The sequence below is a fragment of the Eurypyga helias genome, unplaced genomic scaffold (genome assembly GCF_000690775.1).
Source record: "Eurypyga helias isolate BGI_N326 unplaced genomic scaffold, ASM69077v1 scaffold18250, whole genome shotgun sequence".
Taxonomy (NCBI): domain Eukaryota; kingdom Metazoa; phylum Chordata; class Aves; order Eurypygiformes; family Eurypygidae; genus Eurypyga; species Eurypyga helias.
This window is the reverse complement of record NW_010223966.1, coordinates 13798-39970: the sequence shown is the minus strand read 5'-3', so window position 1 is coordinate 39970 and position 26173 is coordinate 13798. Positions and strand designations below refer to the sequence as shown.

At 43.5% G+C, this 26173-nt stretch overlaps 1 protein-coding gene across 1 annotated transcript in view; it reads left to right on the top strand.

Annotated features, from left to right (window-relative positions):
* The first annotated feature begins 4272 nt into the window (after window positions 1-4272).
* The window catches only part of ADTRP (androgen-dependent TFPI-regulating protein), a 30788-nt gene continuing 8887 nt past the window's right edge, over window positions 4273-26173 (top strand). Inside the window, 5 exon segments of the mRNA XM_010158965.1 lie at window positions 4273-4345; window positions 4348-4412; window positions 12014-12148; window positions 13626-13727; window positions 24712-24827. Of these exon segments, the coding sequence (XP_010157267.1) occupies window positions 4273-4345; window positions 4348-4412; window positions 12014-12148; window positions 13626-13727; window positions 24712-24827 (491 nt within the window).

The window sequence follows — 26173 nt, the reverse complement described above, 5'->3', positions numbered from 1 at the left end:
AATCCCTCTGGATTTAGGCAGTTTGGAACAACTTCTTAAAAACAATTCAGAATAAGCATATCAAGATGAGATAAGCCACTCCCTGTCTTCTCCTTAAAAAAATATATATTTAAAAAAAAAAAATCTCCCACAAGATAAAGAGGCTCACGCAGGAGGATGCATAAGCTGTCTTTGAACTGTATAACTTCCCCGCTTGCCATACATAGCGGGTACATGTGACAGCATTGCCCATCTTCAAGTTTCTTGCAAAATACTTCAGGATATTTTGATTGATTTTCATTAGTTGTCATTATCACTGCATCATTGCTGGGCAATGCCCTCAGCTTTTGTTAGTAGTTAAAATATTTTTACGCTTCTTGCTCACACAGCTGTGAAGAGGAGTTGGAAAACTCAGACCCCTAGAAGCTACGAAAGCCGAAGACAAACAAAACCTGAGAGAATTGTATCTTGTGAATTACATTAACCGCATGATTCTGGGGAGTTTGCCTCAGGATTTGGAGATGCCTGGAGCAGGCTATGCCAGGCTTGCAATTTTGTCAATTATGTTTCGTTTCATACATCAGGACCGTCACAGTACAAATCGTTATTACGGATGTCCCCGGGGACACAGAGCTCAGGCAGACTCACACTACATGCTAAAAAGCTTTCTTGGCTAATGGTGATCAGGAAACGCTTCTTCTACACAGACCCCTATGTTACCAGCAACTAAACCAGAATGCCAGTGTAGCAGAGATCGGGGTCTATTAACTCTGGACACACTTGGGTAACGCACAGAGGGTGTCACCCAAGAACGGCCCCAGGTCCCGCTTTCAAGGAATGCCACCTCTAACGCAACCCAGCTTACCATAGCAGTACAGTACAAATAAATAAATTAGGAAATCCACATACAACCTAACAGAACTGCATGGAAGACAGAAACAAGTGTCAGAAAAAAATAGAAGAAAAACGTACTTACCCACCTCCTCATGTTTTCTTCACCCTATAAAATCTCTCTGACAGCAGCAAATCCCAATTCCACATTAGTCCCCTGTTCTCCAACTGTGCCTAGAAAAGAGAGCTAGACCTAAACACCTAGTTTTGCATTTATAGGCTCCCAAACCTTCCTTAGGGCTTTGCTTGGCTTTGAAACCTTTCCTTCCACCTGGCCTTAACTGCTGTCACCTGCCAGGAATTTCCTGCCATGTTCTCGCTTGTTCTGCCATCACTGGATGCTGCCCTGACAGAGAGCAAACCTTGCCAGTGCAAAAATATTGAAGAATATTTGAAAGGTGCCTAACTGGTCTCTAAATAAATTTTCAGCCCCTGAGGAAGCGGGAATATTTGTTTCTACCAGCTGCTTTGTTAGAGGCAGGTTGAGGTGGTAGTCAACCACTATAAGGTAATGATGGACTTAGCGGGGGCACTGCTGGATAGCCTGGAAATTCTGTGTCTGTCACTGGGGACACACAATGACATTACAAACAGACATGCTGGTCTAAGATATTACCAGTTCACACTGTTTGCTGTCATCTCTGTACCTGAACCAAGCTAAGGATGCGAGTCAAGCCCATTTTGGTGCAAAGTCAGGCAAGCTAGCCTAACTCACCCCCCTAGAAGAGGGCATGAGCAGGGGACATTTTGTGTATACAAGGGGATTTACAGCTCCAGTTACTTGTTATTCTTCAGCTAATGGACTAGGCGGGTGCCCCCAGTTTGCTTCAGCACAAAGTCTGCTGTCGCTGCTGCAATCAGTTGAGTGTCGGAAGCAGACTAGGAGCATTGGCAGAGCTCATGAATGTGGCTCAGCGGCAGGGGAGCGCCAGATTTGGGCTGGGGTACCAAGCAGATGGAAAATGGTATTTCCCTAAACCATCCCTCAAGATCCTCAGCAGCACATCTGCCTATGTCCCCATATGCTCCATCTTTCTTCCTCCCCTCCCTGCAAGAAGATCTGGGCTGAATTTCCTGTTCCACTGAACCTTCAGTAGATGTTTGTACCCATGGAGAGAGGCATAAGATACCGCTTTTCCAATGTATTTGCTCGCTGGCAGTGAAATAACAAAGACTCCATGGAGTGTGGGGTGTCAGACTTCAGCTCCTATCTGGTGCCCATCTTTGTGATGTTTCTACATCCAAACCGCATCCCTTGTCTAGGCTGAAGAATAAGTATCTTGCTTCTTGTATACGGGAAAACAAAGCAGATGGTCTCAGTCTGTGGGACAGGTGTCCGCATCAGAAAACTGTCACTGTACTTGACACCTTCCCAGCCATACTGGCCAAGATCCTCCAGAAAATAATTAAAATTTAAAAAAAAACATACCTTGCAATTTTGCATACATTTACATTCATTTTCATGGATTTGGGAACCTCCTGAGCACATGCCTTCCCATTTTTAAAGTTGCACTACAGCAAAATCTCAGAAAGACGGGTGTGAAGATAACTTGTTAAGTGCTGACTGCCTGGTGCCTTTGATATATGCAAATCGTTAATAAACCATAGTCCGATTCTGTTCCTGTCTTTTGTCACTGGGATGAGCCTTAACTAGGAGGAGCAGAGGAAGCAGCTCATGACAGCACTGCCCCTCCCCAAAAAGTCTGTTGAGGCAACTGAAAACCCTTTTTTGCTAGGTTTTCTAGGAAAAGACCAGTGACTTTGTCCAAATAAAAAAAAAAAACATATTCCCTTTTTTTTTTTTTCCTGGCAAGGGGTTTTCTCCTCCAATCTCAAACAACCACAAAAGGCCCTACATCTTTATTTTTCCTAAGTGAGGCAGAAATATTTCATTGAAACTGTGATGGCTGGGATGCCTGGGGAATCTGGATGCGGGTAATCTGAATTAGGGGAGAAGTCAATGAAACAGAGGAGGATACTGAAGGCCCTTAGTGCAAAGGCTGTTTCCCACTATGCATGCACACTGCTGTCTGAGGTCATAGGAAATCATCTGACATGGAGCCTTATATCTGGTATCAGGGGGGAAAAAAAAAAGCAAGAGAAAAACCAAAACAACCCAAAACACAGCAGATTGCTCAATGCTGCCTGTAGGCCAGTTAGAAGGGGGTGTGTGTGTGTGTGTGTGTGTAGAGATCCCTTATTATAGTCCGCCTGGCTGAAGCCCAGCCCTGCCCACAGGGACAGCCTCCACAGGGGTGAGGAGAGCACTCATTCTCCCTGTCCTGCGTGATGAAGGTCTGGGCGTGGGCTGGGGCACAGTACCTGCTCCCCACCAAGGCCCTTTGTGAAAGACTCAGGTGGCAATTCCTGCCGACAGCCATGCAGTTACGGAGACTGCCCAAGTAGTAAAGGCCTTGTGTGCTTTCCAGTGCTAATTAGGGTGCTTGGCGAGGCAGGAGGGGAAGGAAAAACGAGCATTTCCATGGGAACTTTTTTGATGGTTTCATTTCCAGATCATTGCATGAGCATCCCTTCTTCTCTTCAGCAGACCCGATGGCGCGATAATGTCATGCCAGGGAGGAGGGGCTGTCTGAAGGGCAATGGCAGCAGGGAAAGAAGCGGGTAGGCGAGACGCCCTGCTCAGTGCTTACGGATTGTCATCCAAGGCCTTTGCCCCGTGCCTCCATCCCTGCCAGAGCTTTGAAGTGACTCGGGGTTTGGCTGCACAGCCGGGATGGATCCCAGCTGCATGGAGGAGCGTAAAGGCAGCAGAGCCTTTTCCCACAAAAAAAATGTCAGCGCTCGCAGTGATTTTCAACCCCAAGGACCTTTGCCTACGAATCCTCTCAGCTTCCTTGCCACCTCCATAGCCTATCAACAAATCAACTCGGTTCTTCTTTCAAGGACCGTTAAGTTTCCCACTTCTACTTCTGGCAGGAGAGGCTTCCCAAGCTGAGCTGGAGACATGGCTGCCCCCACAGCTGTGTGCGAGGAAAATGCCGCTTGTTTTCACTTGCTGCCCAAAGCATGACAGCCTGTTACACAAAACCAGCAGCAAAGCTCTCCCCGGCTTTTGAAAAAAAAAAAAAAAAAAAACCCCAATCCAAAAAAACTTATGTAACTCCACAACTAATCTTCGCTAATCTTGTGCAAGGCATTTAAATCCGGGAAATAAGTCTGTTCTTCTCACCCCCTCACCCCCCAGTCTATCTGTGCAGTGAAAAGGGAAACAAACAGAAGCAAAGTTCACAGTCTTGTGAATATCCCTTTCGAAGAGAGCCAAGTGGCAGTGTGTCCCAAGTCTGCTCCGAAGGAAACCCTCCTGCCCTGCCGTTGCCCACGTACAGCAACTTAAGAGAAAAGCTGCTTTCGGACCGATTATCACTCGCTCTCGGCTGAAGAATGGAAATCTCTACTCTCACCACGTACCATTGTCTTGCTTTTGCCTGGTATTTTTTTGTTGCCTGTTCAATCACATAGAGCGTCCATCTGAAGTGTTTCTCTACGGTGGGCAGTGGAAATATTTGACAGTCCTCAATCTGGTAAGAAAATCGTGTTGTACAGTGATACCAATATGTCTGTCTGTTTGTCTGCCATCTGTGCCTCAAGACATATGCAGCTGGTATATTTGCTGCTGTTAAACTTCTTCCCTTAACGGTTTATACCCCAAAGGAAATTATGTAGGGATCCATGCTTGTGCTGGGGAAATTATTCCCAGGTTTTATGCAGAAAGAATACGGGCTGGTGAGCTGCTTGGCTTCCTCTCAAAGTACTCTGAATCTAGCTGCCTCCTTGTGAGGGAGACAGGCTCGCAGTGAGGAGAGGGACAGAAGGGTAGGGTATGTCCAGCCAGGACACGTGGCTGCATGTTATCTAACCCTTAATGCAATACACATTATAATGCTGCTTGGAGTTTTACTTAAATTTTTAATAGGTTTCTATGACCTGTAAATTACAGAAAAGGTAAAAGAAAGCATAGGACGGTGCTAATTTAGCCAGTCAGGTACTTGGTTTGAAAATCAGTTGAGAGCAAAAGGGTAAGAAATTCCAGCCTGTGGAGAGAGGTGCTTGTAACATTATTCTGTGTGTTTTAACAGTGCTATCAACTGCTGCTGCATTGCCTAAAAGTACACAGAAAAACACAGACCGTAATGTGTTCTGGGTCTCCTAATATGCTGAAGTTTCACAAGATAGAAATCAAAACGTAATCATGTGAAACACTTCTGGGGAGAAGGTTTGTTCACAATGCAACTGGTTCATGAGGGTTCCTGCAGGTGACCAACTTCAGGGACACTTGCTAATGTGAAGGTTGACTGCGGGGTCCTCCGTAGCCTTTCGTCCATTCTGTAGAACCATCAGAGTTAAATAGCAGGGGGAGATCTGGCCTGGGGTATGTTTGCCTCTACTTTTACTCTTCAGAAGAGCCCATGGTAGAGTTTAATGGAAGCCTAAGGGGTCCCCAGCTCCAAGTGGGTCTTTGGTGACCCCCCCAGGGGGATGGGAAATTTAAGTCCCTTCCAACCTCAACCTTCCTGTGACTCTGAAATATTTGCAACTGAGGATGAATGGCACGTGAGGTGGCTACAACAGGGAGCCACAGCACCCTCTCAGTGGCCAGCTTGGATGTGGAAGGATGAGGGCACGTGTATTGCTGCAGTCAGGACGCCATATGCATGGTTTATTGCTGTGTTGTCTTTGTATCAGCCCATCTAGGCTTTTTGTGATGTTTTAAAAATTAAATTTTCTGAAATGCCAGCAACCAAATGGTCAGTTTCTCAGACTGCCCCTGTGTTGCCAGCTTTTTCTCTACAAGAAGCTGGGAGGAGACACAGCCAGGACAGCTGACCCAAACTGACCAAAAGGATATTTTATGCCATAAGACGTCATGCTCAACATATAAGTTGGAGGGAGTTGACGAGGAGATCTGGTTCCTGGGGCTCTCTGGCTCTGTCTCTCTCTCTCTCTGTCTCTTGCTCTTGCTGCTTGGGGACTGGCTGGGTGTCAGTGGGTGGGTAGAGAGCAGTTGTATCCTTTTGGGTTTTTTCCATTATTTTCATTACATATTATTATAAGTAATAGTAGTAGTATTTTCATTACATATTAGCATTAGTATTATTAGTGTCATTATTTAATTTAATTTCTTTTCAATTATTAATCTGTTATTATCTCAACCTATGAGTTTCCTTACCTTTTCCTCTGACTCTCTGCCTCATCCCACTGGGGGGGGGGAGTGGGGAATGAGCGAGCAGCTGTGTGATACTAGGTTGTTGCATGGAGTTAAACCACAGCAGGGATGCAGAAATACTCATTGAAATTATCACCCAGCTTCCCTTAGTGACCAGACCAGTGGATGATCAGGGAAAGGCTGCACAAGACAAGCATGTGGGTAAGCATGAAAGGAACTTTCTGTGGCTCTACCCTCACACTGGCATACTGACTTACCCAGACAGAAAATAAATCCAGGCCAAGGTAGCTAATACCCATTCAAAGCCTTCCCTTCATCTATCTAAAGGAAAAACATACCTGTTTATACAATCTGGTACCTTTCTTGTCCTGTGGCAATGAGTGCCACAAGGCAAGTGTGCCTTGTGTGAAGGAGCAGTTCATTTACTTGGTGTAAACCTGCTTCCTGACCACGGAATTGGATGCCTCTTTACTTCTGTGATATAATTTAATCATCCATCCCTGTTCACTTTTTCTTTGCCCCTCATTAGAGACCTCTACCAGATTTTCCACTTGGTTATTCTTTTCTGCAAGCTGGAAGTCTGAGCCTTTTTCATGTCTCTTCACAAAGGACTGCTTCTTTCATTAAAGCATCCTTGTCGCCCTTTGCAGTAGTTTTTCTAGTTTCAGGAAGAGATAAGTAGGGCAGGCTGCAGTGGTCAAGCTATGAGCACAGCGAGGATTTAGACAGTGGCTTAAAGGTGTTTCCTTGACTGTTGTTTATTTCTTCTTATCAATCCTTAACTCTCTATTTGTCTTTTTTAATTACTGGTGAGCAAGGAGCCAGAAATTTGAGAGAGCTATCCACAAGTCAAACATTTCTTCCCTGGATGGTGACAGTTAATTTAGAGCCCACTATTGAAAAATATATAATTGAAGTTGCTTTTTTTCTGAAATGCATTACATTGCATTTACCAACACTGATTTTTGCTTGCTATTTGATCTCTCAGGCACCCACTATGCTGGGATTCTTTGGCAATTTTGCAGTCAGACTTCGCTTTGACAGGATTAGCAAAAACCCCAAACACACACACAAAAAAAAAAAAAAAAAAAAAAAAGATTTACAAAGCTTTACAACCTCAGTGTTTGCTCCCTTCCCCAGCTCATTTATGGATCTGCTGAACAGCTCAGGTCTCATTAAATCTCCGTGAGCAGGGGCCTTGCTCCACTTTGCCAGTCCTTTGTCTCCCATCTTTTAACCACTTATTGATCTGATTCTGATGTTAAAATGGAGCTGCCAGCCAATGCAGAGATGGTTTTAGCTGAAGATGTTGCCTCTCTCTCACACAGAAAATGTAGCAATGGAGCAGGGTGTGCAAAATTACTCCTTCAAGGCTGGTAGTCTCCTTCTTCTACAAAGATGTGAGTTTTTCAAGAGAGGATTGCCAAAAAGGGAAAGGGGACTGGGGAGAGAAATGCCCTCATCCCCCTTGCTGAGCTGGGCAGGGTTCATATGGGTATCTCCAGGTGACAGAAGTTTCCTGAGCTGCTGTATAGAGAGGAAGAGGGTGAGAAGACAATATGGCCCAGGGGGGCTGTGGGGCTCCCCACAGAGAGCTCCACAGGACCTAGAAGAGTCGTTCCACAGTTTGGTGTTAAGCCACTCCCTGTTGCTGCCAAGGGACATCAAGCAACAAGAGGTGGCTGTCAACCACAGATGTCCATCAGGTGCACACCTGATGAGTTACATTTCTGCCCCATTGGAAGCAGTCCCAGGAAACGCTTCGGGATGCCAGGAGGTATGGTCCCAGGGAAAAAGAGCAGGCAAAACTTCCTGCTAGGCTGTGCTGGTTCCGTGGAGCCACGGAACTAAGCCCTACCTTGGGGGCTTCCTCAGAGCCAGGCACACAGAGCACTTGCCCAGCTCTTCTGTCTGTCTCCCACTGGCCTGCAGTTACCTGGCTTCTGTCACTGGCTGGCTGAATGGCTTGGAAATTTTCTCCCCAAAATTCCTCTCAGCTCTTTGGGATTGCATTAAAAAATTTCCATCTGTGGAAAGCTGCTGTGGTCAGCTCACTCTGATCCGAAATGGAAGCACTGGGAAAATGTGCTTTCCAGGGATGGAAATGCAGCTTGACTCCTAGTTCTGCTAGAGGGATGCTGGAAGAATTTCTTCTAGATATGACCCTCTTTCAGCACCTCATTCAATTCCTCGCTAGTCATGCGTCTCTCCCAAGAGAGGTACAGCTCTGACGTTACTTCAGATTCATTGATTTGGTTAACAATCGCAGCAATCAAGATTCAGAAAGGAAATATTTTTGTAGGGGGTGAAAAAAAAGAAAAGATGAATAGATTTTGTATCAAAGGATTTCATGGACCGATTATCGAACAAACAGGAATAAGAGATAAAAACAGTTTCGTATTCATCTGTCTGTGACACAAAACAGTATAAGCTGAATCATTCATTACCTGAAATATCCAAGCTCATAAAAATCTGCTCGCTGCTGTAAATCATTGCATAATGAGCACACTGCACCTTTAAACACTTTCCTGCTCTATTTTATTCCACACGCTTTTGTCTCTCATAATAGAAATACTTTTCAATTCTCCTGAAAGGTGTCTTATATTTATTTCAAAATAGACTCAGTATTTAATATACATATTTTCCAGGTCACTATCATGTGAATGGATATGTGTCTACACTGAAAGTTGACTGTTATGTCTAATAGCCTAATCAGAATACAGGATTTATCCCCTCTTAAGGGCAGAGCTTGGAGCCCAATTTATTTGTACTAGTTGGAGATTGCAGTATACACACATGGCTAGATCTTATATGCAAAAGTAAATCATGTCAGGTTAGTTCAACAGAAACACCCCTTTGAACACTGCAGCAGAGAAAAATTAAGGTTTGTCTTTGTCACTACGACTCTCAGTTTGGAAAATCGATCTGGCCAAATTAAGCATTTCTACAGCACCTAATGCTGTGGAGCTTTGTGGGGTCTTGAGAGGAAAGCAGCATCTCTCCAACAGGGATAATCATGTCCATATTCTTCTCTTTGGGTTAATCATTAGCTTTCTGAATGTTTCCAGTCTTCCTTCTGTTCGTGTGGGAATACTTTAGGGGATCCTCTTTATTTACAGCCAGTGGATTTATATTCCATGGGCGGCTGCAATGGATTTGTGAGCGCCAGCACTGCTGTTTGGGAAATTCACAGGACATCTGATGTTTTCATGTCAATTTTTTTGTTTTTTTTAATGTCAACATTTTCCCACTAGTGAAGGGCTGTGAGATTTGGATGCACCTTTCTTACAGGAATAACCCTGGAAGAGCACAGGTTTGGGGCTTGAGTCTACTGGCGGTGCACTCTGACAGACTGAGCATTATCGGCAATGATTCTAGCTAATTTCAGTTTTCTGGCTTGAAAATTACTTGTATATTCTTCTATTGTTCCTGGAAACACGTGGTGATCACGAACTGACCGAAACCCCTCAGAACCCATAGCATCAGACAAGGGCAGAGCTATGTGCAGCGCAAAACCAAGCTCCTGAGGCTTGAGTTCAAACTTCTTCTGTTGTTCTTCTCCATGTTCAGCCAGAGAAATGGGTCAGGTTACACATCCCTATAAGCATTTTCCATATGGAAGATAACATTGCCCTCCCCTGTCTATGACAGAGTATTTACCAGGCTGAGAATGTGGCCTTTCTGGGACTGTTTCTTTTCAAAGATGTTTGGTTTAGTTAATTTTGAAGGGGGGGAAGAAGCAGCCTATCCTGCTCCCATGATTAATGTAAGGCTGACCATGAACAAGATAATAATAGCCCCATCCTCTGGGAACCAGGCCTCTCCCTAATTGCTTTATTGGCAATTAGTCACCATGTGTCACCAGACTGTCACCACCCTCAAGCTCATTTTTCATGCTTTTTACAGAAAGTTACAGCTGACTCTACAGGGTGTAACAAGAGCTTCTGTTTATTACCAGGCTTTTCTTAGCTCTTCAGGGACTTGGGTTTGGTGTCCTGGTGAGGCCAAGGACTGGGGCAGACGTTTGGGTTGAACATGTGCTTGGGTCTAAGTACGCTGCACCCCCGAATGGACTTTTCTGAACTAGACCCGTGACTTGGCGGGCTGAATGCCTACTGACTGAAACTGTGCCTGCAGTTACAGAGGCTAATTGTGGTAATGGGAGAGGAGAGAGAGAGAGAAAACCACATTTAAAAGAGGTGGTTTGGGTGCCTCAGAATTGAATAAAACCACATGTGGGTTCTGATGAAGTTGCTTGGGTTTTTTTTTAATGTAAAAATGTGGCTGTTCGCCCCATGTTTTTGAGAGGAAACACAGGGCTTTGCACTGGTTGTGCTGCACTGGGTGGTGCACCACCTCGGATACCTCATCCTGACTGACCCTGGACCCATCACCCATCTTGCATCAACACCTCCCTCCCTCTACCGCTGTGGGTCTGCATGGGGGTGGGGGGACACACCACTAGTGGCACTTGGCTCCAGTGTGGAAAGAATAGGGAGGGAAGGATGTATCTTCTCCCTTTTCTAGGAAGCCACAAAATAGATGGGGATGGTTGCAGATTAACTGCAAGGATACTTTGGTTATGCAAACTATGGCCATCTTGCTCCCCAAGGAAGACTCGGTCTCTGCAAACTAAAGTTTGCAGAAACCCTTGTTGGACAACAGGCATGGTGAAATCATAGCCCCCTCCTTCCCTCAGATAACTTGATAATAAAGGAATTTCTGATGGAAAAGCATTGCACTAATTCTTTCCCCTCCCAAGCACCACCCTTCTCGGCTCCTTCAGAAACTGGTGAAGTAACCAGCCACAACTTCAGACGCTTTGCTCTAAATAAATATCTGATTCAGAGTAAGATTATGGCAAAAGAGATCTCATCCATTCCATTTAAGCATTGCTAGCTGGTCCAGCGCTTGCAGTAGTCTGCGTTTCCCATAATGCATCCATCACTCCGGGACACCCTAGTCTTAAAGAGAAGAGGCCGTCCCTTGAGTTTACCGAACGGAACTAGACGCAGTGCTGAATGCAATGTAGGGGGAGAAGTATTTTTCTGCAAGGCTTTGCCTTCGTGTCTGACAAATCCAATTCAGCTTGATATGCTGCGTAGCGTTAGTAAAGAAAACAAAGCAGTCAGAAAAGCAGTATTGGCTTAAACCACAATATTGTAACAATTTCATACACACTTGTAGAATTCTGTTTTGTCACTGTGCACTCACCTAATTCTTTACCAAATTCTAGCAGCCTCCCCAAACGACCCCACCCTCATTAACTGTAAATGTTTGAAAGAAAGAAAGAAAGAAGTCAAACCAAAACACAACCTACCCACCCTCCCAGCTCCAAAATTTATTAGTTATAAATAGTTCAACTTACTCATTTTTAATTAGTGAAGTCTGGATCTCTGCTTCTAAGCGCTTGAAATCCTTTCCCGAATCCCCCTGAGTTCAGCAAAAGAGGTTCTGGTTTTGATAACTTCTGCACCAAATTCGTAGGTTAGAGCATTTTGAGCTACTTGACACTGAGATCAACTGCACCGTGAGTCCCTGGGAAGAAAGGCCCCCGTTGGCTAAACGGCAGGAGCAGCTGTCTAGCAATTGCTGCACAGGAAACATTTCCTGGCATAGTTTGTTCTCTCCTGCTCCCGCTCAGATACACTGAACGTAACAATTAACTTAGGAAGTGTGAAGGAGCCGGCTTTCAACATGTCCTTCCACCTCCCCCATCTGAATCACATCACACATCTCTGTTTAGTCTATTAAACGTGATGCTGTTAAAGTTATCTCCCGAACAACTTTATTTAATCAGTTTCAGGTATTAAAAAAGATTTAGCCAACAGCTATTTCCCTCACGCGGGCTTGCAGCTCACGAACAAAACAGCTCCCTGAAGAGCAAGAACAGAGTTCATTGAGGAACGTGCTAATGAAAGCTGGATGAGTTTCCCTCATTAGGTGTAATTACTTTAGGTTTTGCAGGCTGTCTTCTATGGGGTGTCCTTCCTGGCTGATGTGTTGAGACTAATTAAGAAACTGCGATGTGCTAAGTGCGTAATTTCCAGCAGAGACCTTCTTTTCAGTGTCCTGGCTTTCCCAGTGTCCACAGTAAGTAACCTCTGTATGTAAAAATGATCCTTGCATAAATGCTTAGGGGTATATAGCAATACATGCACATGCATAAAATAGGTAACAACTGTAGGCTTTCTTTTACCGTTTGTAAATGGATTTGGACCGTTTAGAAGAAGAAACAGTGCTGAGCCTGTCGTGTTTGAATGCAAAACCTCTTGCATGAACTTTAGGGTTGCTGTCCCCAAGTGAACACAGGTTGACCCCAAAGGGTGAATGAGGTGTAACCTCTCCGTTAATCTCACAGTCCAAACAGCTGTGGATTTATCGATTTACAGCCTTTTTCCAAAGGGCAGCACGGACCAGGAGGACATGAGAGGGTACCTAAGAGGCAGAAAAGTCTCACATCTTCTCCTCTGACTCCAGCATGGCTTTAAATAAGCGCTGGAGAGAAACAGATTCACAGGATAGTAATTGTAGTCACAGCTGATGTCAGATTGACTCCTGATCACCTACTCCCTCACTGATAATGCTGTTTATCGAAATGCTGTTTATCTGGTGCTGGTTGGACAGGAACCAGTGGGTTACTTACAGGTGTAGGTACCGCTCTGTGCGAGTGGAGCCTGCAGCCACCTCTGAACGTCAAAGGGCTGAGAAACGGTACTTAAATCTGGACCACAAGCAGCTCAGCCAGCTGGCTCACTAAAAAGTCCTGCCAGGGATGGAGACAGAGAGACTGACTAATTTATCTTCTCTGCACAGCAGTATTCACGATGCTGCTGTCATATCCCCCTCAGGCATCCTCGTGGTGCCCACAGGACAGAGACATGGTGCAGTCTCATTCTTCCAGCATCTCACACCCCTGATTTCCAACCTCAAGCACAAAGCCAGGCAAAAAACCAATGCAAATCAGCTTCCAGGTATCAGTAACCGATGCCCGGGTTCATTTCATCCAGTTAAATTCTCCCACTGTAAATCCTCCCGTTGGGAAAAAAAAAAATGGGTGCCCACAGTGCAGCTCGCACCTGCAGCATAGGAATTAGGCTTATGAATTGTGAAGATAAGGGTAGGTTTTATGTGAACTGTCTTACCAAGGTCTGTTTTTACTTTGTTACTGAGCAGAAAAAATGCTGTGCCTTGACAGCCAATCCCTCCCAGATTGTGGACCATCAAAAATCCCATCTGCAAAGGTTGGGGCGGGGGGATGGGGGAGGCGGTGAGGTGCAGAGGGAGAAGTTTAAAGCTAATCTTCTATTCCATAGAAAATGTAAAATGTCACTCTTGGAAGTTTATAAAGGATGTTTTTCTCTCAGTATCAGCACAGAACACTGCACCTCAGAGTAAATTCCTTTCTTTGTGTTGTAACACGTGAGGTAACGTGAGTTTACCTGGCAGTATCACCATTTTTCATGTAGGAGCTGTTTTGCCTCCTCAGAAATGAAAGCACTGGCCAAATCCTACCAACTATGCTTGTCTTTCATTTTGAAATTTCTTTCATTTTGTATTTTGGTTCCAGTTTGTGTCTATATCCTTTTGGACACTGTATACCTACAATAGAGAGCTGGTTTACCCCAAAAGCCTCGATGGAGTCATCCCAATCTGGTTAAATCACGCCATGGTGAGTAAGAAACACTCCTGCCTCTTTTGCAACGCGTGTCCCACCGCTGCATTGTGTCGCTTTCCAGAAGAGTTTCACGGCTTCTTCTTTCTCACCTCCTCCTTCCTGCTTACCCGAATCTGATGTGGAGCTGTACGCAGCAAACAGATGCATGTGCTTGAAGTCGGCCTCGAGAAGCCTTTTAGCACACAAGGAATGTCAGTGAATCAGTGCTTGTCAAACCTCTGAAGTCAATGAAACGATGTGTAGGCATAAGAGGTGGGGTGGGAGGGGAAATCTCGGTTATTGTAGCTCAAAAAATAAATTGTTTCTGCAAACAGAAGTCTATGAAATACAAAAAGGCTGGGAGCATAACAAAAACAGTTCTTAATTTTTTAAAAAAGGTGTAGGAACCAAAGAACATCTGACAGCTCTACAGCTAATAAGCTAATGTGTGCACAGCTTTGAATAGCTGAATTGCAGTGATTGTTTACAGATTTTCTATAAATACTTTCCAGATTTCTCCTTCATTTGCTCTGGCTGTTTTTATGATGTGTTGAATAATCACATATTTCTCATCAGTCAAGTGTAAGGAGGCTGACAGTAACATGGAAACCGTGGGTGGATTGTAAGGTCAGGGAGGCCTCGTGGGGCTAACGGGAAGGGGGAGAGAAGGGAGAAGTTCAGCGCTAGACTGAATCAGAGAAGCCAGAACGTATGAAATAATCGCATGGAAGACTCATTTCTCGCCAGACTTCGTTTCTTAAGTAACAACACTTTGCAACCCACTGCAGCAGTTCCCGATGCATGTAGAAGGTAAATGCGAGAGGCTTCGGGGTTTCTGGCTGAGGATGCTTGCTAAAGGTTTTGGGCAGCTACTCAATTTAGAAAGGCATATTCAGAAAAGTGTGCCCGGAATCCAAACACACATAGGCATGTCCGCATTACTGATAGCCGAGTGATAAAGTGCAGCCATTATGCACTTTTAACCTTATCACCTGCCCACGAATTCATCTGCACCAGGACCTTCACGCGGCTGTCCAAACCACCGCACTGACGCAAATGGGCACCGCTCTCTCTCTCAAAAACATCATCCACCAAAAAGAAAGATTCTTTGTGTCCTCAGCACCACGTTGGTTTCAGGACTGGGATCTCGTCTGGGTGACTGGTTGAAGTTTAAAACCTTCCTGGCAGTGGAGGTGCTGGGGAAAGGGAAGGCACAGGGTGGAACCGAGAGGAGATGGGCTTTGCTGCTTGTTTTAATCCTGGTGCACAGCTGAGAATTTGCCCTTTCCATTTCCATATTTGTTTATGACATGGAAAGGTTGAGAGGTGCTAGAACGTACATTTTTATTTCATGAGTAAGAGCTCTGTGCAGGAATCCCTCAAACGTATCTGTTGGAACTTCTTTCTTAGCCTACCTACAGCTACATTTCATAACAGAGTCATTCTGACAACAACAAAAAGCTTTTCCATTTCAGAAATGTCAAAAACAGGTGTTAAAAAAGGGAAATAATTCTTCCTCAAAATTATTTTGACGAGAGAGAAACTTCACATAAAGCAAACCTCTATCACAACCTAGTATTTTATTTCTAAAGCTCTCAATACGCTGCAGATGTCTTGTGCTTGACAGTTCCTGGGTGGGAAATTTTCCTTGCAGTCACTGTCGAGCATAAAACATCTGCCACCAGCGTAGACTGATCCCCACTATTGACAATCCCCACATTTTGGGACACCTCCCAACAGGAGCCTTCAGGCTTAGCTGAGGCATTTCTTTCTTCCAACCCAAAATATCCACTGGGAACCCTAGGAAGATCCGGGAAGCTACCAACACTTTAAGGGACAATCTCCAAGTTCTGATTGCCAAGCAGATGCTTTTTCATCGGGTTCCTTTCCTTGCGTAGTGCTATACTTCATGGCTCTGAGATTACAGACATTTCATGGCATATTGAGGCAGCATCTAGCTGGCTTTGGTGGAAAAAGACATCGGTGTATCAGCAGTAGACGTCAGCATCATATCATTTGCAGTGGGAGTATATTTTTTTAAATCTCAGTCTATTTTAATGCTGTAAATAGGGAAAGCATATGTTGTTATGTAACTGAGGAGTGAACCTAAAAAATAATCATGCAAAAACACTCCAGGAATACCGTGCTCCTTGAGTTCGCGGTGATGCTGCAACACCTTCCTTGCAAAAATGAACTAGCCATTTATTTTTCTCACATATACTGCTCTTACAGTGGGAAAGCATCGTTGCCCACCTGGTAGCCCAGAGAGCATTACATTTTAGGCATGTTTTTGCACTCTGATGAGAAACATTTGCTGTTCTGCGGAAAGGATGGCAAATGTAGAAGGGAATCTTGCTAATATTTAAAGGAGGCCAAATATTCAGCACTACTTGAGTTTTTCTCTCTGACTTTCTACCGAGTTTAGCCCAAATGCTGCACCTCAGTTTCCACCTCTATTTCCTAGGATAATTGTATTTTACTATCTTCATACAAAGCTTTTACCTTCATGGATGAAAAAACAAACAAACAAACAAACAAACCCAACCCAAAAATCCTACCCTACTTTTAATTCAAGCACAATTATGTTATTTGAACAAGCTTTTCGAAGTGGAACATGGCCGAGACAAAAGATACGCTGGCCAATTTGTCAAGTGAAATTGTTTATTTCTTTCCCAGTCATCTCTTTTCAAGCAACATCTGGATATTCTCCAGAAGGCCACTAACTGCTGGAGACAGCTTGGATTAAGTCATGTGCATGTATTATTCAACTTAATGGCAGTATAGGAAGACACTGCATGTTGAAGGGGCTGACAGAATTGAACGCTAAACAAAGAGGGGCAGTGGTGGGTCAGAAGAGATCGCTCAAATCCATGTTAACTTATGACAAAAGAAAAGATACACATCAGCACTGACCAGATGTGTTCACAAACATGGCAACAGTGTAATTGCCTGTTTGTAAAGGAGGTTTATACTTTCAGTCTGTAAGGCACAGTTCTTGTAAAAAGCACAACTTTCTTCATTTTCAGGCTGCAGCTAAGTTTAGGTTAGCCATCTCTTTTCCTAATTTATTCTGCAGCCACATTACCCTCTCACCTTGACAAAAATCAGCATTTTAGTGTCCTGGGCACTTTACTGATGCATAGTTGTGAACTGTGCATGTTCTGAAGACCTTGTAAACTTAAATAACTAAGAATGAAAAAGGAGAGATGGTAAATGGAGGCACAGAAGAAAAAATATTTACCTGGCAGACTTTCAGCGATGGGGACAACAGACCCCATGTGGCCTGAGCCTCTCAAGCTCCTTTGCACTTTGCCCTGACGTAGATAAACAGTCTCTGAATGCAAAAAGAAAATACAAGCAGGTAAAAGGAAAACCTGGATGTGCATGAGTAATTTTCCTTCCCTGAAGCAAGCCACCACTGCCCTGACAGTAAGGATACCAGCAAGACTCGCCATGTCCCCTCTCGTCTTGGAGCTTCTTGGTACCTGCAAGCTGCTTGTGTTCTGCCGACCTAGCTAAACCATTACCCATGGACACAACTACATCAAGAGAAATGTTACTTGGATCAGTTTGATTTACTTCCATCTGGAAAAGGAAGTTATATGAATACAAATTACTCTTGCTCCTATGTGAGGGCATCTGTGTGAAGGAGTATGTCTTCCTACAGCTATTGGAGGAAAATGCTGCAACACTTACCAACCAACAGGGTGCAAAATCAGGCTGTGGAGCAGAACCCGCCTGTCCAGGCCTCTCTAACTGGACTCCTGCTCCAGGTTTGTACACAAGAACCACCTCAGGTTCATCTTTGACTGTCCTAAATGATTCTCCTTGCAATCGGTATTTAATGCTTAATAATTCTCATATATTTACCCAAGAGAGAAACATTTCCACTTGTTTGCATTTCACAGTATCTCAATTTTAAGCTGTCTGGCAACTATGGACATTCATAGGCTTCCAATTACATTCAGCTTTTGTCAAAGAAGAAGAATGTGTGTGTGAAGGCTATGGCACATGAAATTAATCACCCCACACATTTAAGAGCAAAAATGCTTAGCTTTTCCCAGCACTACATATATATATTTTCTTGAAGTTTCCATTTTTGTTGACATAAGCCCATTTCCTCAGGGAGAAAGTATGTGTTTCACAGAAAAATGTTATGGCAGGGAATCCTCTCTGACTGCTGCTATCCCGGCGTGCACAGGTGCAGCCTCCATAACCCACCCTGCAAAGGAACAGCTGGAGACAAATATTCCACAGCAAAGGATCGCTTCAGTCTCATGTCAGCAGTGTCATTTCAGTCTCATGTCAGCTTCCAGCTGCAGTGCAACATCAGTTTCTTAGACTACATATCCAGTGTCAGGGAGAAATGCAATTAAAATTCTGGCATTGGCATGAGACAAAACATTGCTAGTAAGCAATAGGATATTCAGCCAGGGCCTTATTTCAAAAAATGCAGGAAATTTTATCTCTGAAGCTCTTTTACCTTTGATCACACAGTTCGTCTGATGTTCCATCCATTTCTCACAATAATGCCCCCAAACTACCTACACATCTCGGAAAAAGCTGGAAAAATAAAGTTGCATGAAGGGACCTGGAAAGGGCGGAAACAGAGAGTAGCTCACAATTCAGAAAGGACTGCTGCTGGAGTTAAATTGAGCAATAGCTTCCTGACTAATTTGTCACCACACCTGCTGAGTAACAGGACTCCTTGTGCCCTCCCGCTCTATCGATAAAATAAATCCGTGGTTCCCTGAAAATGCAGTGATCGCTGGGAGTATAAAAGACACGTAGTAACTCTAGGAGAGAATTATTTCTTTAACTAGATATGGTGATGTACAAGTTAAAGAAATAAAATGAGCAATAATGTTTAAGCCCCTCGCACCCTAAAATAATAGAGGTTAAGAGAGGAAATAAAAATCTCTAAGGTCAGATTACCAAAGAAAATTTTAAAGGATTCATTTGAATGAAGGCAGTATCATAGCAAAATAAATCAAAAAAGGGAATTTGTTCCAAAATGAAGCCAAGAAATGAGAGAGCATACAGAGACTCAGAAAATTATGAGGAGCATAAAACTAAATAGAGGTTATGGTGACAGGAAGCCATTTAGTTTTATTACGCTCAGATAACACAGACTGTAATTGTTTATGGAAGCATCCAACCCAAGGAAATTTCCATAGACAAGATGATGTTTCCCAACCCAGAGCTGAATAACTGAGTAAACGCCCCAAGGGTCAACCCATGAACACTGGCATTGTGAGCCTCAGAAGACAACACGAAGTGGGTTTCGCTTTTTCTTCACAGTAACATACCAACAGAGAAGATGCAAGCGTGAGCATCGGTCACGAGTGGTTGTCAGCACACCAGCTCCACAGGGAATTTGTCTGAAAGGAGAAACACGGGCAGTTTTTCTAAAGCACTCGATGGCGTCCAGCTGTGCCCAGTGGAGTTTCGTTTGGCCAGTGGTAGCTGTTTGTGAAAAATCCCCCGCTGAAGTCTCACATGTTAATGGAAAGCAGACACGGAGGGTATGTAAATGCAGACAAATTAGAAACAAACAGCTATGGTCAACCGAGGCATCATTTCCTTTGCTCTGGAGTCAAACAGGGTCAAACCGAGTCAAACTGCGACACACGCGTTAGGCGTACGAGTGATCTCAGCAGCTCTGGGGAGATTATTCATGGTCTTAAAACTCAGCCTAGGCTGGAGCCTGCAGCTGAATGCAAACTCTACCCAATCCTGTCTTCTCAGCCCCAGGAAACTTGCTTTTGTTTATACTCTTAACTGCAAAATGAGGATATAACATTGAACGAATACACAAATTACTCAAAACGTGGGAAGTAAAAATTCCATATGGCCTTACCAAACAGTGGAAATAATATCCAGAGAGGGCTGTGTATCTCAGTTTAAACTTATGAACCTGAAAACGTATCCTGGGAAACAAACATCACAGTGTAGGAAACAACAAATAAAGAAGGAGGAGAACGTTATAATTTTGTTCTTCTCCACAGGAGATGAATTAACATGCCAATATTTCAGATGAAGTTCAGCATAGGTTTAAGAAACTTTATTCCCCTTGTATTTATATGCCAGAGTTTATGAGCAACAAAATGGATTTTGCAATTTTGTACCTAGTTCAGCTTCACCAGAGTTTGTCAGGAAAAAAGCAAAGAAATCGAACATGAGTTAAAATTCATAATAAATGAAAAGAGCCACAAAATATTTTTAAATCAAATGTTTGGTATCAGAGTTCAGATTATAAGTGTGATTAGTTAATAAAATCTTTCTGAAAATTTTGAAAGTCCCATAACTATTCTTTCCACTGTACAAATATATTTTTTAAAAGGGCATTTTAAATACTTCTGTCCTTACATAATTTGTAAGCCAAAAGCTTTCCTTAACAAACAGAGGTTATTAGACAAGTAGTCTATTAATATTTCAAAGAACATAAAAATAAGTACGAAGAGGATTCCTGCCAAGAGAAGAAAAAATCTCTCCGATTCAGTTCAGTTCATTGATAGCCTGATCAGTACATGCAGCTATTGTTTTAGCTCATTTTCCTTACCTTGGAGTGAAACAGGTTTTTTCCTCCTTCTGTGATAATTATTTTTGACAGTTTCACTGTTTATATGTGAAGCTGAGAAACTGTTAATTGAAATAAAAAATGAGTCACTGTTTCCAGCAATTTTTGCCAATGTTTTGATCTGTGTCAATCTGAGCTTAATTATTAGGTTTTCTTTAAAGCAAGAGGCAAAACTGTGTATTTTAATTTGGCCCTATGCAAATACTGCGCCCTTCAGACATACCTCAGCTTAAGGCTATAAAGCGCAGCTAAACAGGGTTGAAAGTGTATTTAATGACCATGAACTGGAGACCTATGGCAAAAATAACCTGAATGAGAAAATTTATCTTTTTTATTGAAAAGAATATGAGAAACTTTTAAAGCCTTTCAGCAGATATGATTAACCATGATACATGGTCTATCACTATCGATGCTGCCAAAGTCAATGTCTATCGACTGTGAGAGGGAAATCATTTGGAAAGCCAACTGCATGTCATAGGCAAAGGGTAGGCTTTGCACCCCGTAGCCAACCACGCCTTCCTCTGGTGTCTGCTGTATAAATACACATCTGTTCTTGTAAACATGCTTGGTTATTCGGGAGAAATCCCACCATGATTTTACCATTAATGGAAAAACTGGGCTCGGCAGAAAAACATGAAGTCACCAGTCGGGTCTGGGTCAGAAGTGCAAGGAGAGATTTTCTCGCATGTTTATTGGGCCTGGGGTGTATGTGTACATGAGAAGGAAGCAGGTGGGGGAAAAAAAAAAAAAAACAGAACAAAAAAACCCCCACAACAACAACAAAAAAAACCCACAGAAGCTTTATATCCACAAAGGAATAATGCTAAACCAAATGTTTTCATCCTGAGGGTGCATGAAGCAGTTGAGAACTGCTGTAGAAATCTGTCTCCAGAAGGCATTTGCATGGCAAGTTTAAATGGCTACAAAAAGTATGTCTAGTTAATAGATACAGTGATTCTCCCTAGCTAGGAATAAGCTAATAATTTATTATTAATAAATAAAATTGAATTAATATATGGCAAAATACTTTTTAAAAGATACAATTATTTCTACAGAAGACACAGAACACACTTTAATAAGTCATGTGCCAGTGTCATCAGTGGACTTGGGAAAAAACCAGCAGCTTTCCTATGCCACAACAAATTTCTTCCTTCTTTTTTTCCAAATCAGGATGGATCCAAGACCTTTAACAATCTGTTCACAAAACAAGAGGCACACAGCCCCACTCCTGAACACTTTTGCTGCTCTTGGAGGTGGAAGCACTCTTCCAGGCAATGGGAAGCTTGCCTTCAAGCCCCTGTGAATCAGGCAGAGCAGAACTTTGAGCCTACCCCTTCCATTAAACTCTTGGCTAAACTCAAGGCAGCACAAAGTTGTATGAACTGAGAAAGAGAAGAAGTTGGCTGAGTGGAGACATTGGTGGTCTTAATCATGATAGTTTGCTCCCATCAGTAGAGGAGGGACCCCATTTTTCCATGCTTTCATCCTCTGATGCGTGCACTTGTAACAGCTCTGGAGTCTGCACAGCCCTTGGTAGCTGGTTCAGAGGAAAACTGAGGCTGGATCACTCAACCACACTCAACAGGTCTACTGTGTCCTGTAAAAGGCTTGCCCAGCTACCCTGGGTGGTCATTTTTCTGCTTTCCCAATATAAAGCTACATCTCTCTTGAAAACTGAGGAAAACCGAGCCAATTGCCCTTGGTCCTCTCTGTGATGGACATAGAGAACTCGCCCATCGCAGTCATCACCGTATCAACCTCTCAAGCCTTTGAAACCAATGTCACTTTCCTCTCCAGACGCAACAACTCATTCAGTCCTAATTTCTACGCCTGTCCTTGGACTGCTTTTCCATTCCTACTTTCTTGCTGTTTGTGCTGTCCTTTCCTGGACATGCTCCAAATAACCTGCACCTGTCTAAACGGGGTCCCCTAAATCAGGGTGTCAGCCAAAACCCCACCAATTCAAGTGGAGCCGCATAGTTGTGTCTCAGGTCTTTCTTACACACTGTATTTCTGTTACTACCATCCCAGAATGCCACAGGCTTTTTCTATTAAAGCGGCATGATACTGCTGATTTGTACTTACTTAACGTTCATTGAGAACAAAAAGCCCCAAGCTAAGAAAATAAGAATATAAAATAACCCCCACCTTAAAACTGTTCACTTTAACAAAGGATTATTTCACCAGGTCACTCCTACTAAATCCCTCTTAGGACAGCAATAATACAGCTGGAACAACCAGCTTATAGTTTTTAAAAGTGTTTAAATTAATTAAAAGACTAGCAAGGACATTTCATGTATCTCAAAGGAATGTTGTAGCCCACTGGGTATCAGATGGAAACCAGGACTTACATCCGCTTCATATAATGGACAAATCCACTGTGAAAGGCTAAAGCCTAAAAGTGAGGACAAAGTCCCAGTTCTTCATCATTGCTGTCTTGCATGAGCATTTTGGCTTTATTCAAAGACAAAATGTTCACCACCTCTGGAAAATTCAACTCCTTTTTTTTTTTAGGTCATTCTAAAAGCAGCCCAAGACATAGATTTCTGACAAAACGACCGTTACAGGGATTATATCTGAAAACCATGTGCACCGAAGACATTTTTCTGGTTAAATGAATCCAGGAACCACTTGTACTGATACGAGGAGACCTCTGCCATCAACCAAGGGGGTTGCAGAGCTGAAGAATATCTTTGTGAAACAGGGCAGAGGAAAATCTCTGTGCCAGTGAGGGAGAGGAACCGGAACATCAAATGAATCTTGTCTGTCACCTTTCTCTGAAAAATGATAACTGAGATGGAAGGGCTGTTTTGGTAGTAGGACAGCCAGGTGTGAATAGCAGATCTCAGGGGTGTGCTGGGGTCCCCAAGGGAGGACACTCAGCTTCCAGTGAGCTGGCACTGGGCAGCAGCAGACAAAAATGGGTGTTTGCCTCTTAAATAGGTAAAGAATGTTTTAATGTGTGCCGTATGGAACTCCATGTGCATTTACAGAATTTCATATGTATTTGTGGCAACTTACAGTATAAATACTCAGCAATAAAACTTGGACATGACACTACCATATCAGATACTCAGCACAGCTTCTGACAAATACGTACATTGAAGGCCCTAGAACCACTTCCTTAGGAGAAGAGGAAACTTCATAGAATACACCCAGCAGGTTGTGCCTTTAGGGGAAAAGAAAAAAAAAATCGTTAGTTTGGTGGGGTTTTTCTGTTTAAAAGTCGATCTTTCTCTGTTGTGGTTCCTTTATTCTTCCCCCCATCTACCTGTGAAACTATGTGCTTAATTAACAGGAATTTAACCAACTGGTCAGCTACAGTTCTTGCTATAGTCTTCTCCTGTTACACCTCATTGACTGTTTTTGCTGTGTTGCCCCCCAGCATTGTTTAGGCCTTTGAACCTGCGTATTGCAACTTAAAACTATTGTTTTGCTTGCACAGGGGGTATTACAAAACTTTTCATGAGGAAATTTCACCCCAACAAATTACTTTCTGAAGTTGCCACAAGTCAATGAACAAGTTGAGGCGTCAGCATCCCAAGAGCCCCACGTTGTCCATTTAACACCTGAGCCCAGAAGGACTTCTGCTGTGCTCCCGACCTCCTCACAGTGAGGAGCACCTCTCTTGGAGGCAGCTCCCTACCACAAAACTGACAGTGCCACCAAGCTGTATGCCCTGTGCTGAAAATTCTCCGTGCTCAGGTGGTCATCATCATAAAAAGCCCTTGAAAGTGAAGCTGCTTAATACAATTCAAACTCATTGACAAAAAAAGAGAAGCAGCTTTGCTCTGGCAAGGTAACTCTCTACTAACCCTTGGCTAAGATTGTTTGAATTTCATTCATCATCTTGAATCACAACTCCCTTAAGTCCTCTGTATGTTTACCACCACATTTTTCAGTTTACCAAGGGAAGCACAACACACTGCAATTGCATGGGAGTAAATAATAAGTGGCAATATATAAAATACAATAACGACTTGAAGAGAACATGAAGACAATTCAGCAATTGCTTAATGAGTTCAAGGAGGAGACTTTTGACACCCTCAAGTGCACATAAAAACAGACCTCAATATCTTTTGTACCCTAACGGGAATTACCAAAATATGTATTGCATTATAAAATGGAAAAGGAAAGCTCACCTATTATAGAGTAACGCAGATCATTCTACGGACAGACCTCATTACAGTACTTTTCACAGCATACTAACCAAGAAGATTTCTGGGCTCATTACTGCAGGGGTACTTCTTTCACTATGAAAGAAAAAAAAAAAAAGAATTATGTGCATTTGTATACCATTACATTCAGTATTGTTAGATAATCCTTTGCTCACAGGCAGGCTCTTGAGCTTTGTGATCAGCAGTGACCAAAGGCAAGGCACTGCGATCGGTCAGTGACAGACTCTTTTTTTCTCCTCAGCACACGGCTGTATTGCCATTTGCTGTCCTGGAAATCCTTGCCACGCCGCACCGTTACCCAGCAAAGAAGAAGGGATTGGTCCTACTAGGATTTGTCGCTTTTCTGTATATTAGTTGGTAAGAATTATGTACTTTAAACATTTTCGTCAGGTGACCTACTTGGTAAAACAAGGCCAAATGCTGTACATAAACCTAAGTTCCCTGCTAGGCACATGGCAGACAGCAGTCTGTTCTGTGGAGAAGTCATTTAAACCTCAGCTGAAACCCACGAAAGCTATTTCCAGACATAGGCAGAGCAGGTTTCTTCAAACACAATACAGGTCTCCTGCTCTTCTAAGATCTCCTACAGAAAAACAACTAAATTGCCATAAACCCTGGATTACTTTTAATTAGTTCTGCTCGGCTGGATTTTTTATTTCTATCAGTATCACCAACTTCACCTCCGCTCACTCTCTTGCTTACAGCAAAATCACCAAATCTCAAAGGTCTGGGGGTCACGGGAGCAGAAGAAGAGTAAAACTCAGTGTGGTATTTGGCAGGGACACATGGCTGGGTTTAGAAATCTGAGATAGAAAATGATACTCAGAGCCAGGTGCAAACTGATGGGCAGCAAGGAGGCATCTGCCCCACTACCACCTCCCACTCCGCTGGTGGACACCGCCTACATTTCCAGCAATGTGCCACAGTTGATCTTCAACCAGTTGGAGGGTGATCCTGAGAAAATAAATTATATCCAACCAGCCCCCGCTGCCTCCCCAGCCCATAGCTGTCCACCCACCTCCTCTGTGTTTGTGTAATGCACCCCTGGACCTGGGTTTGGGTCTGCTCCTGCTCATTGCATCCCAGCTGCAGTGCCGGGGTCTGGAGGCACTGCCTGCTCTATCTAACTGTGAGCAGCTGCCAACACTTCAAACCACTCTGAGGGTGCCTTATGTTGAGACTCAGCTCAGGAATGGGTCTGTATAGTTTCAGGGTATGCTGCAGTATCCCTCCCCAGAGCTCAGGAAACACCCAGGCCCTAGGATAGAGGATATAAAACAACTGGTCAGCAGGGAGGTGATCTGCCCTCATGCAAAGATTTCTGAGAAGTCACTGGGGCTGTGAGGGAACACATCCTTCCCATCCCTACTCACCAGTTCCCACACTCAGCTAGAGACTACCTTCAGCCCACCAAATGAAAACCTGGAATAGAAATTAAACTGCACAGATGAAATGCTCTTGTGACTTGAAACCCACCAGAGTGGCTGTGGAAGCAATGGACTTCACTGCTACATTACAAAACCAAGTTAGGAACTATTCATCCTAATACAGCCCAGAGCCTAATAGGATTACGACCACGGCTTCCTAAATTCCTTTTCTATGATTCTGGTTCATCCAGTTACTTAATGCCAGCTTTGTTCTGCTTGTCTTCTGACAGCGTTTGGCTTTTACCATCTTTGAGTCCAGACAGCTCTCCAGGCAAC